Source organism: Chiloscyllium plagiosum, chromosome 1, assembly GCF_004010195.1.
Source record: "Chiloscyllium plagiosum isolate BGI_BamShark_2017 chromosome 1, ASM401019v2, whole genome shotgun sequence".
In the NCBI taxonomy this organism is placed as follows: Eukaryota; Metazoa; Chordata; class Chondrichthyes; order Orectolobiformes; family Hemiscylliidae; genus Chiloscyllium; species Chiloscyllium plagiosum.
Genome location: NC_057710.1, coordinates 24,028,714 through 24,041,291, shown reverse-complemented (window position 1 = coordinate 24,041,291; position 12,578 = coordinate 24,028,714). Strand labels below are relative to the sequence as shown.

General features: G+C 40.2%; 1 protein-coding gene and 2 non-coding genes across 3 annotated transcripts in view; all 3 read left to right on the top strand.

Annotated features, from left to right (window-relative positions):
- The window catches only part of ptcd3 (pentatricopeptide repeat domain 3), a 59,431-nt gene that overhangs the window by 26,760 nt on the left and 20,093 nt on the right, over nucleotides 1–12,578 (top strand). Inside the window, exons 13-16 of the mRNA XM_043705739.1 lie at nucleotides 1,338–1,482; nucleotides 3,376–3,426; nucleotides 7,993–8,082; nucleotides 9,847–9,875. Of these exons, the coding sequence (XP_043561674.1) occupies nucleotides 1,338–1,482; nucleotides 3,376–3,426; nucleotides 7,993–8,082; nucleotides 9,847–9,875 (315 nt within the window). The remainder of the gene's footprint in view (nucleotides 1–1,337; nucleotides 1,483–3,375; nucleotides 3,427–7,992; nucleotides 8,083–9,846; nucleotides 9,876–12,578) is intronic.
- On the top strand, nucleotides 2,994–3,131 carry LOC122556068. The gene has a single exon (XR_006313455.1). It is a non-coding gene; the product is annotated as a small nucleolar RNA SNORD94 (small nucleolar RNA).
- On the top strand, nucleotides 7,488–7,625 carry LOC122556069. Its single transcript, XR_006313456.1, has one exon. It is a non-coding gene; the product is annotated as a small nucleolar RNA SNORD94 (small nucleolar RNA).

Genomic DNA, 12,578 nt, shown 5'->3' with positions numbered 1-12,578 from the left:
GGCAATTGGGATGTATAATAAATGTTGGCCCAACCAGTGATGCCCACATTTCCTAAATTGAAACAAAGGAGTGTGTCTGATTCATACCAAAGTGCCTGAAGCCCCAGTGATTCAGTTCCCAATCCCTGATGCCCCCAGAATTAAGAGGCAACCTAGGAAATAAGAGAAGCTGTAAACACCACTTAATCGCTAGCTTACAGTTTAAAGCACCATTCCCCATACCTTTTCACTCTGGTTATTTGAATAGGAAAAAATTCCCTGTTGAGCACCTCAATTGGCTCTGACTTGCCAAAGTCTTTTCTCACATGACATTTCAAATTATTTTAAGTCTGTATCATTTTATTTTCGATCCTGTACAGCCACCTCAAGATTTCGAAAACTTCGATCAAATCTCCTGTTCAAGGACCATAAACCCAATCTTCCAATCTATCCTCAAAATGACATTTCTCATCTGAGGAACCAATCTTGCAAACCATTTCTGCACTCTCTTCAGTGAGTTCAAATCACTCGTGTAGTGTGACACCCAGATTGTACCGTATGTTCTAGCTGAGATCGAACACATTTATAAAGTACTTGCTTTTGTAATCTATGCCCCATTAATAAAGCTGAGGACACTGTTTTATTAGTAGCCCTCCACTTCGTCTGCTGCCTTCTGATCTGTGCACATACACAGGTTCCTCTTCTCTTACACACCCTTAAGAATTGCACTCCCTGTATGTATTGTTTCTCCATGTTCTTGCTACTAAAATGTCTCACCTCACACTTCCATGTCGAACTTTATCTGCCACCCATCTGCCTACTTCAACTTAACTGTCATTTTGGAGTTCTGCACTGTTCTCTTCATAGTTTAGTGCTTCCAAGATTTGTATTAGCTGCAAATTTGGAAATTGACCCCTGAGCCCCAAGGTCTAGATCATTAATATGCATCAGGAAACACAGGAGTACTGATTCCTGGGGAACTCCACTACACACCTTCATTCATTAACCATTCCAGTACTCTGTTTCTCTGTTTCCAATCACTCAACCAATTTTGTGTCCATAGTTTTTACTTTCACTCCTTTTGGGATGAAGGCGTCACAAGCAAGAACTTGTCATAAAAGCATAAGAGAGGTCTATTGATCTGTAATAATATTCTTTGAAAGTATTATCCAAATTAATCATACTCTCTCATTCATTTCCCACAACCTGCAATTCTTTTCTTTTCAGATGTCACTGTTGAATCTACAATCACCCTTGTTTTGCTTCTGTTACTCCTGAGAATCTTGCAAGTCCTAAGTTATTATGACACCTGGATTCTTATTTATGTTCATTAACTTTTTCATTTCTTTTGAAATCAGGAGCTACTGAAGCAAATGGCTGAACAAAAAGTGCAGCCAAATTTGTTAACTTTTAATTCTGCATTGAAGAGTCTCCGAAAGTGTGGTTCAATCGCGAAAGGGCTTTCCATCCAAATAATTAATGAAATGAAATATCTAAATATAGGTATGACCACTTTCCTATTTTTATATTCCAGTTACTAATTGTACATCATATTTATTCATTATGCTGATGTTACTTTAATTGTCAAAAAGAAAACACAATCTTTGCTGTGTGACCAATTAGCCAAAGGCTCATTTCTCCACAGTGACAATGTCACATTCTCAGACCTCACTATTTGGCAACAATACATAAAGGCTCTTTTAACAGCACCTTCCAAACCCACAACCTCCAGCACTCCAAAGGATAAGAGCAGCAAATGCATGGAAAAGTCATCTTCAGGTTCCTCTTCAAATCATGCACCCAACTTAGAACTATAACACTGTTCCTTGACTGTTTCTGGGTCAAATTGTCTATGTACACCACATGAATGCTCCTTTCTTGAGCACAACTATAGTTAAGCAATAAATGCTGGCCTTGTCACAAATACCCATAATGCGGATATTAAAAATTTCAAAGATCCCTGGTCTATACCTTTATCTCAACTACCATTGCACCCCAATGCATTGCAGAGCCGCACTTCCCTGAGGCTGGAGAGAGAAAGAGAGAGGGAGAATCGGCTTGAACCCCAGCTTCTTGCTGTTGTGGGTGTGGATGTTAACAGGGTCAGGCTGCGTTGTTACTGCTGTTTAGTTATAAGTTAACACTAAAGCTGATATCCTGGGAAAGACTTTCTCGGGAAAAACCTCTGAAATGAAAAATGAAGTGCAGAAACTTGATCAGTTCACATTTCAAGTGCACTGTAGTACGTGCAAGAGCAGAATGATGTGTGCAAAGAACTGAGCTGCATCACAAAATCATTGGCTCATTTGTGAACTTCCTTTTTGGATACTAGGAGTATTTCCGGTCTCCAAGGGTGTACACTCAATTCGGGTAATCAACACGTAGGGGCAGCATGGTGACTCAGTAGTCAGCACTGCTGCCTCTCAGCCCTAGGGACCTGGGTTCGATTCTAGCCTCGGGCAACTGTCTGTGGAGTTTGCAAATTCTCCCTGTGTCTGTGTGGGTTTCCCACAATCCAAATGGAGAGATACAACTGAGTACTAAAGCAACACCACTGGGAGACATATTTAGTTGTATTGCAGGAAAAAGAGGCATTGTGGTTTAATTCCAGCGCATGCCTTGGTGAGATTTTAAATTCAATTCAATGACCAAGTCTGGAATTGAGTGTTGGTTTCACAGCCACCATTACTGACTATCATCATTTGTCATAAAAATACGAGTAGTTCATTCATGTCCTACTCTATTCTAAACATAACTTGAGTCTAGGCTGTCCCCTGAAATGGCCTTGTTCATGGGCAGTTGGAGGGGTAACAAATGCTGACCTCACAGTCACCACCACATCCTAATAAAAGAATAAAGGAACAAAGAAACAGTTGTATTATAAATATTGGTTCAAGTCGGAATTGAGGATGGGGAAAATATGATCTAATATGTCAACATGTACGTTTTTGTAGCCAGTAAACTTTTCTTCATTTACTTGAGATGTGTGTTTATGGAATAAGCAGATCAGGCTACCAGCAATGATGATCGGCGCAGGGGTACGGACCTCAGCTGAATAATGGGAGCTGAGTGTGGGTCTTTCTCTCTCAGTTTGCATGTGGTGAGCTGTTTGGGAAGCATCTACACGAGAAAGTCGCCTAGATCTGAGCTGGCGCTTTCCAAGTTTTAAGTGTGATTTTAAACTAAAAGAAAAGCCACCCTAAATTTGTTAATGATTACTGTTGAACTTGCTATGAGCTGTTCTGGTGGCTTGGTTTGTCTGTTTGTAATTTAGGTGAAGGTTTTGGCATATGGGAGAGGGGGCCTTCAGACCTGGTCTGATATTTTCTAAATGTTAAACATATACCAGTGCACAAGAGTTTTAAAGTTCTTTTTTTAAAAATTCCCTTATTTTAGAACCAAGTTTGGCTACCTTCAATCATCTACTTGCTATATTCTATAAACCAGGTAAGTAAATACAAGTATAATCTAAAACTTGAAATTCCTGCGGAATTGAAAAAGATAGAGATAAGCTGGATGAAAGTTTTTTTTGGTGCAGTTTCTAGTATCACAATTTTCAACTGGAGGTTCCACCCTTTTTTTTGGTCTAAAAGAGAAGTTTGTCTCCTGGATTGTCTGCAGTATACTTACTTCATGGCTATCTTCGTGGTACATGGGTACCTGGAAGTGAGAATTTGTATACAAACAGGCCATTCAGCCTAATCAATTCATGTCAACATTAATAATGCTCCACAAACCTCTTCCCATCTTGCCTCATTCAAATCTATCATTGTTACTCTATTCCCTTGCCCCTCAAACCTGCCTCGCATCTATACTATTCACTTTGTCTCACGCTGTGGTAGCAGGTACCGTACATGCTCATTACATTCAAGATGTTCTTTTCTTTTTTTGTCATTTCTTTTACTTTTCTACTTCATGTCCTCAGATGGCATCTGTGGCAATGCGTCGAAGCCCAGTGTGGATCAGTCTGCTTTTACTTTTACTTCTTTCTCTGCTTTCTTTTTACTTTAACCTTACTTATGTTCTGGGGAAAGCACGTAGCAGCTTCAGTGGTGGCTGCATTGCTAACATCAGCTCTGCGCAGACACATTGCGTTGTTGTCAGTAGAGGCAAGATGGCGCTGACGAATGGCAATATGGTTCTGCAATGGCAGCGCAGTGAGGGAACTTGCGCTGAGATGGTCTCAATGTCAGGGTGGGGGAAACCGGATCCAGGACCAAGGCTAAGTACTTAAGAAGAACTGTAATCCGAAACTTCTAACTTTATTTTCTACTTTTATACCTAACTAAGTTACCTTTGTATCTATGATGGCACTGGAGAATAGCAACTTAGTACATTTTTCACTGTACTCCTGTACTTCAGTACAAGTGACAATAAAAACCTAATTCTCATAATTTTAATTCCCTAAAAGAAGTTTCTTCTCAATCTTGGGAGCTGTCTTAGGTCATTGGCCTTTAGTTGATCTCTTCGCTGGAAGAGGAAATAACCTTTGTATGCAAAACCTTTTCAGAATTTAAGATTCTGGTTCATCTCCATGACCAGATCCAGAGTTCCCTGAAAATGGAAACCCAGGTGGATAAGATGGTGAAGAAGGTGTTTGGCATGCTTGCCTTCATCGGTGAGGGCATAGAGTATAAAAATTGCTGAGTTGTTACAGCTGCATAGAATTTTAGGCCTTATTTGAAATACTGTGTATAGTTCACTACCATTATGATGTGGTGGCTTCAGAGAGGGCACAGAAATGGTTCAACAGGTTTGGAGGGTATGAGGAGAGATTGAATAAACTGTTTTCACTTGAAGTTTGAGGGGCAACCTGACAGAAGTTTACAAAACAAGGAAAACATGTATAGTTGGAATCATTATCCCATAGTAGAAATGTCAGTTTCTAAGGGGCATAGGTTTAGGGTAAAAGGGAGTAAGTTTAAAGGAGATCTGAGGCAAGGGTTTTACACTGTCGTTGGTAAGTGCCTGACATAGGCAGCTGATGGAGGCGGGTGCAATAGCAATACTTAAGAGGCATCTTGACAGCTGTATGAATAGGCTAGGAGTAGAGGGATACGGACTGTGTAGAAGCAAATGTTTTTTAGTTTTGAAAAGGTGTCACGTGTTGGCACAGTGGTGGGCTGAAGGCCTATTATTGTCCTGCACTACTTTTCCCCAAGGGAGATATTGTTGTTTGTCTCCTTGAATCATTTTGCTCCTTTCTCCCCTCCTGTCCCTGTTTTGGGGGCTAGCTACTGATGTTTTGTCAGTCACCCATCCTGCCACTCTTGGCTAATAACCAAGAGGCCCCTTGTCCACCTTCGTTAGGGGTTAGTTTTCATTCCTTCTAAGAACAAAACCATATTTTTATAAACACAGTAAGATGTGTTTGGTGCCACATAAATTGATGCCTGTTAACTGCACATCGTGACCTTTCTTTTATAATTCTCCCCTTTGCTTTCCCTTGATAAAAGTTTGGAAAGTTATTTCTTGGGACAATAGCTGTTAAATGAAATCTCATGCTGCACAGTAAATACTAGGAAATTTTAGTTTTTAAGGGACCTCGATATCCAACATCTAATGAAGAGGTCCATCTGGAGCCAGAGATCTGCCAACCCATAGTTCCATCAATTTGCTTAGTACATTGTGATTGTAATTTTTCTAAAGTTCCTCTTCTCCTTCCACCTCCTGATTTACAGCTAACAGTGGGATTTTTTTTTTTGTACACTCCATAGTGAGGACAAAAGCAAAATATTTATTCATTTTAACTGTCATTCTATTATTATCTTTTATTAGATCCTCATTGTCTCAGTCTGGAGCACCAATGCTCACTTTACTGTCTTTTTAGACAATAGGAACTCTTGCTGTAATATGCTTTTCCATATTTCTAATTAGTTTTTAGTTATACTCCCATTTCTTCCTCTTGATTGGCCTTTGGTCATTTTCAACCTTGTTTTATATTCTGGTCAGGTATTTGTCATTCATCTTTTAGGTATATGCTATTTCCTTAAGTTTGCTACTCTCTGGTGTTACAGTAAGGTGCTAAAGACCACTCATTAAGGCTACTATTACGTATAAACTGGAAAAATCAATTGGTATCATTCATGATTATTGCCATCAATTTACCCCAAAGAACAGTACAGCACAGGAACAGGCCCTGTGGCCCACCAAGCCTGTATCGACACATGTCTTTCTAAACTAATAACCTTTTGTCTCTCTTCATATCCCTCTCTTCCCTGTCTATACATGTGTCTGTCAAGATGCCTCTTAAACATTGCTATTGTATCTGCTCCTGCCTCTGGCAGTTAATTTGTAATGCCATTTTGCAAACAAAAATTGGCTGTCTCATCTCTACCAGAGGCTTTGGAGAGGGTACAGAAAAGATTTACCAGGTTCTTGCTTGCATGAGAGGGTGTTAGTTATGAGGAGTGATTGGACAAACTTGGTTTGTTTTCACTCGAACATTGAAGAATGAGGGCTGATCTGGTAGTTTACAAAATTTAGAGGCATGGATAGTCTTTTTATCCCTGGGATAGAAAGGTCAATTACTAAGGGATGTGGGTTTAAGATAACACAAGGCAAATTTAAACAAGTACTCAATATTTATGCTTTGAGCCTATTGGAAGGCCTGAAGACTAATGGTCTGTTACTTCTATTCCCCCATCTTCGTCCAAACTGATTCTACATTCTGACCACCTGAAATAATGTAATCTCTAACTATTGCATAAATATCATTCTTGTTTAACAGTGCGACACCTCCACTTTTACCTAGTTTCCTAATCTTTGTAAATATCATGTAGCCATGCAATATTCGGATCTAGTCATCTCCATACTGGCTGTCTGATCATATTTATTTACTTCACTGCGCTGTCAATTAATTTATGAATGTCCTGCGCATTCTGATGCTGAGTCTCTTATTTTGTCTTTGTTATCTTTGTAGTGTCTAATCTTGATTAGTGTATTCTCTTGTTTTTCGCTCTGCTCCTTCCTGCCATTCTCTGACCCTCATTTCCTGTCTTACTGTTTTCCTCTACATGTCTCTACTCTTTGATATGTCGCATCTTTGCACATTTGATCCCTTTCCTGCAATATTTAGTTTTAAAAATCGTTCTACTTCCTAATTATGTAGTTTGCATGAACACTACTTGGTTCAGGTGTTGATCTTCCCAATGGTACAGCCAGTTTCATTTTCCCAGTACTGGTTTCAGACTGGATTGCTTCCTCACTAGTCTTTGAGCCATGTATTCATCTCTCCAATTAAATGTGTGTACCCAATACCAACGTATATGTGAATCTGGTACAAATCTCCAATGAGTAATAAATACTGGCCTTGCCAGCAACACCTACATCCTTTTTAGCATCCTAAATAAGAAAGGCAGCATCAGAATGTATTGACACCCCAAATAGTGCCCAGAATGAACATGATTATTGTTGTTAATCACGACTGAGCCAGAACCGATCTTGCTCATAATTTACGTAACTATCCTCTACTAGATGAATTGTTTTCTAGACGACCATGGAGCAGCATGGCAATGATGAGTGGCGCAGGGGTACAGACATCAGCTGGATAATGGGAGCTGAGTGTGGGTGTTCTCTCTTCAGCCTGCGTGTGGTGGGCTTTAAGTGGCATCTACACAATAAAAAGTCGCCTATGCCTGAGCCACTGCTGCTGTTTTTTTAAGATGTTAGACATGAAGTATCCTAGCAGTTTCTCACAATCGTGCAGACTGGGAGCAAATTAACTCAAACCACATGAACAGTGTTTGAAAGGGAAACCGATCATTGCTGCGACATCCGAGCTGATGTTTACTCCCCAATATAAATGGGAACCATATACTGTGCAGTACCATTCCATTTAGATCTGCAGTGTAAACACATTCCTGATTCTAGCCTGATGTTTCTTCGCAAATTCATCTGTAGTTCTTTCATTACAGATCTGGGGGATGTCACATTTTGTGGTGTGTTTTCATTGTGCTCTAATGATGACCAGACTTCCCCTTCCAGTTAACAATTTCCCTTTTAACCTTCCAGGCGCAGTTACCCGACCACACGCTGACATCATCTTTGAGGTGATTGATGAAATAGAGGGGAAGCATTTTGAGCCCCGGGATCCTGATGATGGTACGTGAATACAATAAGCAACAGTAGTACATACTGTGGTTGAACTAAAATTGTTCAAATATTCTTATTTTTCTTCATACATCTGCTGAATTCTTCTGTCAGTATTTTATTTTGACATCTGGTTTGTTTCCGAATTACTGACAGATTGAAGTGCGGTTAGCCACATGTTTCAGGCTACCCATCTGCTTGGTCAACCTTAAAGGATTTTTTTCTTTCTTGCTGTTCTGCACTTACCAGTTTTTTAAACGCTATCATGAAATCCGGCTCTGTTAATGATGTCAGGACTTGAAAATCTGGAGCTGTTGACCCTCTGCATCCTTTTTAAATCTATGGTACCTTTTTCTGGGATTTATGCATTGGTCATATTTGGTGGGGTCCATCTGTGTTATGTGCCTCAATGAATTGCATCAAATCAATGTAGGTCAGCCTCCAGCAAACTATGGTGGTTCAAGAAAGCTCAACGCCAATCTTCTCAAGGACAACTAGAGGTGGGCAATGATCAGTGGCTCAGCCAGTGGTATCTACATTCTGTGAACTTTGCCATCCTGTGCACATAACTGAGATTCCTTAGCTTTGAAGCCATTGTTGTGAATCTTTTCTGCGCACACACTTTTGGTGCCCAGAACATTCCAGTTGAGGCTAAACCAGTGTTTTGTACACATTCTTTATAACTTCTTTGCTTTTGTACCCAATGTTATTGTTTTGAATTTGTGTCCCTAATGCCTTTTAACTATTTTCTCAACCTGGCCTCCTTCCTCAAATGTTGTGTGCACATATACCGCCCGGCCCTCATGCTCCTGTATTACCCTTTTATTGTAAAGAGTTTTTCCTTATAGTCCATTTGCAAGAGGGAATACTTCACAATTGTCTGCATTAAATTTCATCTGCCATTTGGTCTGTGTCTTTCTGAGATCCATTTATATCCTCCTCACTGTTCGCAGCACTTCAGGTTTTGTCATTGACACATTCAAAGCTTGATATTTGCAAGAGTGAATAGTAGGTGAAATGAGAATCTTGTCGTTATGCGATTTGCGATTGTAGGGGTAATGGTTAAGGGGGGGGGGGGGAAGAGTGCAGAGGATAGCTTATTTGAAGCAGAGATGGAATGAAGAAGATGCAACTAGCACTGGTCAGGAAAGTAATGCAGACAACGGTGAGGAGAAATTGAAATAGCATTTCCTTTAGGTGAAAAGCTATTGGGGCATAGTCACAAAATTATTATTGTCTGTCAAAAATAATCTTCGTGTCATTGTATTGGGATGTATTTATACAAAGTAAATTATACAAGAAGTGCTGCAGAAGTAGCTACTTGGCTTATCTGTGAATGATCAAGGGCTTATGCCCAAAATGTCATTTCTCCTGCTACTCGGATGCTGCCTGACCACCTACGTTTTTCCAGCACCACACTCTCGACTCTGATATCCAGCATTTGCAGTTCTCACTTTCTCCTTATCTGTGAATGAGAAGGTTGTGAATTTGAGCCTCAGTAAATTGGAATAATGAAGTAAGTACTGTATTTAAACCAATGAGTGTAGAAAGATCCCTTGGTACTGAGATCCTGAACAGCATTGCTCCCTCTACTTATGATTTGGAAGTGCTGGTGTCGGGCTGCTGATTTGAAGAGGCAGCACTCCGAAAGCTAGTGCTTACAAATAAACCTGTTTGACTATAACCTGGTGTTATGTGATTTTTACCTCCCTCTACTTAAACTACCACCACCACCAATAATAATGTATTAACTGATCTTGTTTCCTTTTCCCACAGTGAACTTCTATATCAGTGCTATGAGGCTGGTAAGTATTTCACTCTTTCCGACTCATTTATGAATAAAACAACTGTTTCTACTTCCTCTGTCAGTATCGATTGTTGCATACTGCTGCCTGTGTGACTGTTATTTTATAAAGCACCCCACTATCTCTCATAAATCCATGGAATGGTGATGCTATCCAAGTGGAAGATGAAAGCCATTGAACTTTGAGGTTGAAACAATTCCTTCCTAGGCTCTGGTGATTGACTGCTGCACCTTTCAAATGGTTCTCTGACTTTGTGCAAACTAATTTAAAACACTCTGAACTGAAGCTAAATGTAACTAGCATTTGAAGAGATGCAGTTTCAGAAGCTTTGGGAAGTGGAAAGGTTTTTAGAATCACAGTATTGTTACACTGCAGAAAGAGGCCAATTGTTCCTGGTTTTACCATCTAATGCCTTTTCCCATATCCCTGAATGCTATCTCCACCCAAATAAGCATCAAATGCCCTTGAATGCCTCACTTGAACCTGCCTACACTACATTTAAGACAGTGTATTCCATACCCTAAACATTTGCTGAGTGCAAAATGTTTTTTCCTATCACCTTTGCTTTGTTTGCACATCACTCTTAATCTATGCCCTTTCATTCTGTTTTTTTGTTGAGCTTCTCCCTATCTCCTCTATTCACCCCCTCATGATTTTGAAAACCTCTGTCAAATGTTCTCTCCCAGGAGAAGTCCCAATTTCAATCCATTCTCATAACTGAAGTTTCTCATTAATTCAAAAACTCTTGTAATTTGCTTTCTGTTCCCTTCCCCACCAACTGTCAAACCCATTGACCCCAAAATAATCCACAGTAGCTTGCCTGCATATGTGTACATTTATGGTTGTCATTAAAATGCACTTCATGGCTGCTGGAAGACATGAGGTTTTCTAGCTGGCTCAGATGTTGCGCAATATGGAAATTGAGTCATATTGGGTTGTTGAAATGTCTTGAAGTTCAAATCTTAAATACTTGAAAAAGCATTATCAGCATGGGGGGTATTGTAACCAATGGAAGAAGTACAGGAGGCTATGAAGAGGCTAGCAAAGGACCATGGAAATCATCATTTCTTGAGTTTGAGGAAGCCAAATCTGTTCAACAGAAAAGCATCTGGGCGTTAAAGTGAAGGAAGCAAGTGTGAATGAAAGACTGTGTAAACCTGAAATGAGGCTGAGGGGTGACCTTAGAGGTTTATAAAAACATGAAGGGCATAAATAGGCATATGGAGGATAGTGGGCTCGTGTAGGTTAGGTGGGCTTGGATCTGCGCAACATCGAGGGCCAAAGGGCCTGTACTGCGCTGTATTCTTCCATGTTCTATGTTCTATAAATGAGGTGAATAGCCAAGGTTTTTTTCAAGAGTGGGGGAGTACAAAACTAGAAATCAAAAGTTTAAGGCGAGGAAGAAAGATTTAAAACTGACCTGAGGGGCAACCTTTTTCACACAGTGATCCCTGTATATGGGAAGTGGTGGACGCGGGTACAATTATAACAATTAAAAGACTGTTGGGTATGTGAACCGAAAAGGCTTAGATGGATATGGGCTAAATGCAGGCAAATGGATTGCTTAAGTTTAGGATACCTGGTCAGCATGGATGAGTTGGACCAAAGGGTCTGTTTCCAAGCTATGTGACTCTGATTATACAATGAATTAAAATTTGATTGACGAATTAGTTCATTCTTGGAAGTGATCACTGGAACACACTGCCACCTAGTGTCATTATGTACAGATTTAGCTAAGGGAGAAAAGTTGGCTCTTATTTCTCATTCAAGGTTTAAAAGGGGCTGAGTGTGTATGTGCAGGGATAGATAATGATGAGAATAAGTTGGTAAGACAAACCAGGCAGGACTTAGAGTTAATGGTAAATCTGTGGGGAGTGTTGTCAAACAGAGGAATCTAGGGGTGCGAGTATATAGTTCCTTGAAAGTAGCGTTACAAGTCGATGAGGTGGTGAAGGCGGCGTTTGGCAAGCTTGTCTACAGAGCATTGAATACAAGAGTTGGGATGTCATGCTATGGCTGTACAAGACTATGGGCAGACAGTGTTTGGAGTATTGCGTACAGTTTATTTTGCCCTGCTATAGGAAGGATGTCATTAAATTAGAAAGGATGTAGAAAAGATTTACCAGGATTTTAATGAGACTGAAAAGTTTGAGTTAAGAGAGACTGGATGTTTTTTGCCCTGGAGCATAGTAGGCTAAGGGGTGACCTTATAGAGGTTTATTAAATCATGAGGAGCATGGATAGAGTAAATAGGATCTTTTCCCCAGGTTAGCAGAATCCAAAACTAGAATCCCTGTAGTGTGGAAGTAGGCCATTCAGCCCATTAAGTCCACCCATGACCTTCTGAAGATTATCCCACCCCGCTACCCTATCCTTGAAACCCTGTATTTCCTGTGGCTAATCAACTTAACTTGTACACCTTTTGGACTGTGAGAGGAAACCAGACATGAAGGTGAAATCGAACCCAGGCACTGTGAGGCAGCACTGCTAACCACTGAGCAACCATGCCACCCCATAGGTAGATGACATAGACTTGAAATGAAATGGGAAAGGTTTAAAAAGGACCGGAGGGTCGACTTTTACCAGAGGGTGCTACACATGGAATCAATTGCCTGGGTTAGTGGTAGAAGTGAGTACAATTAATACATTTAAAGGATACTTAGATAGGAAAGGTTTAACAGGTTGTGGGCCAAATATAGGCAA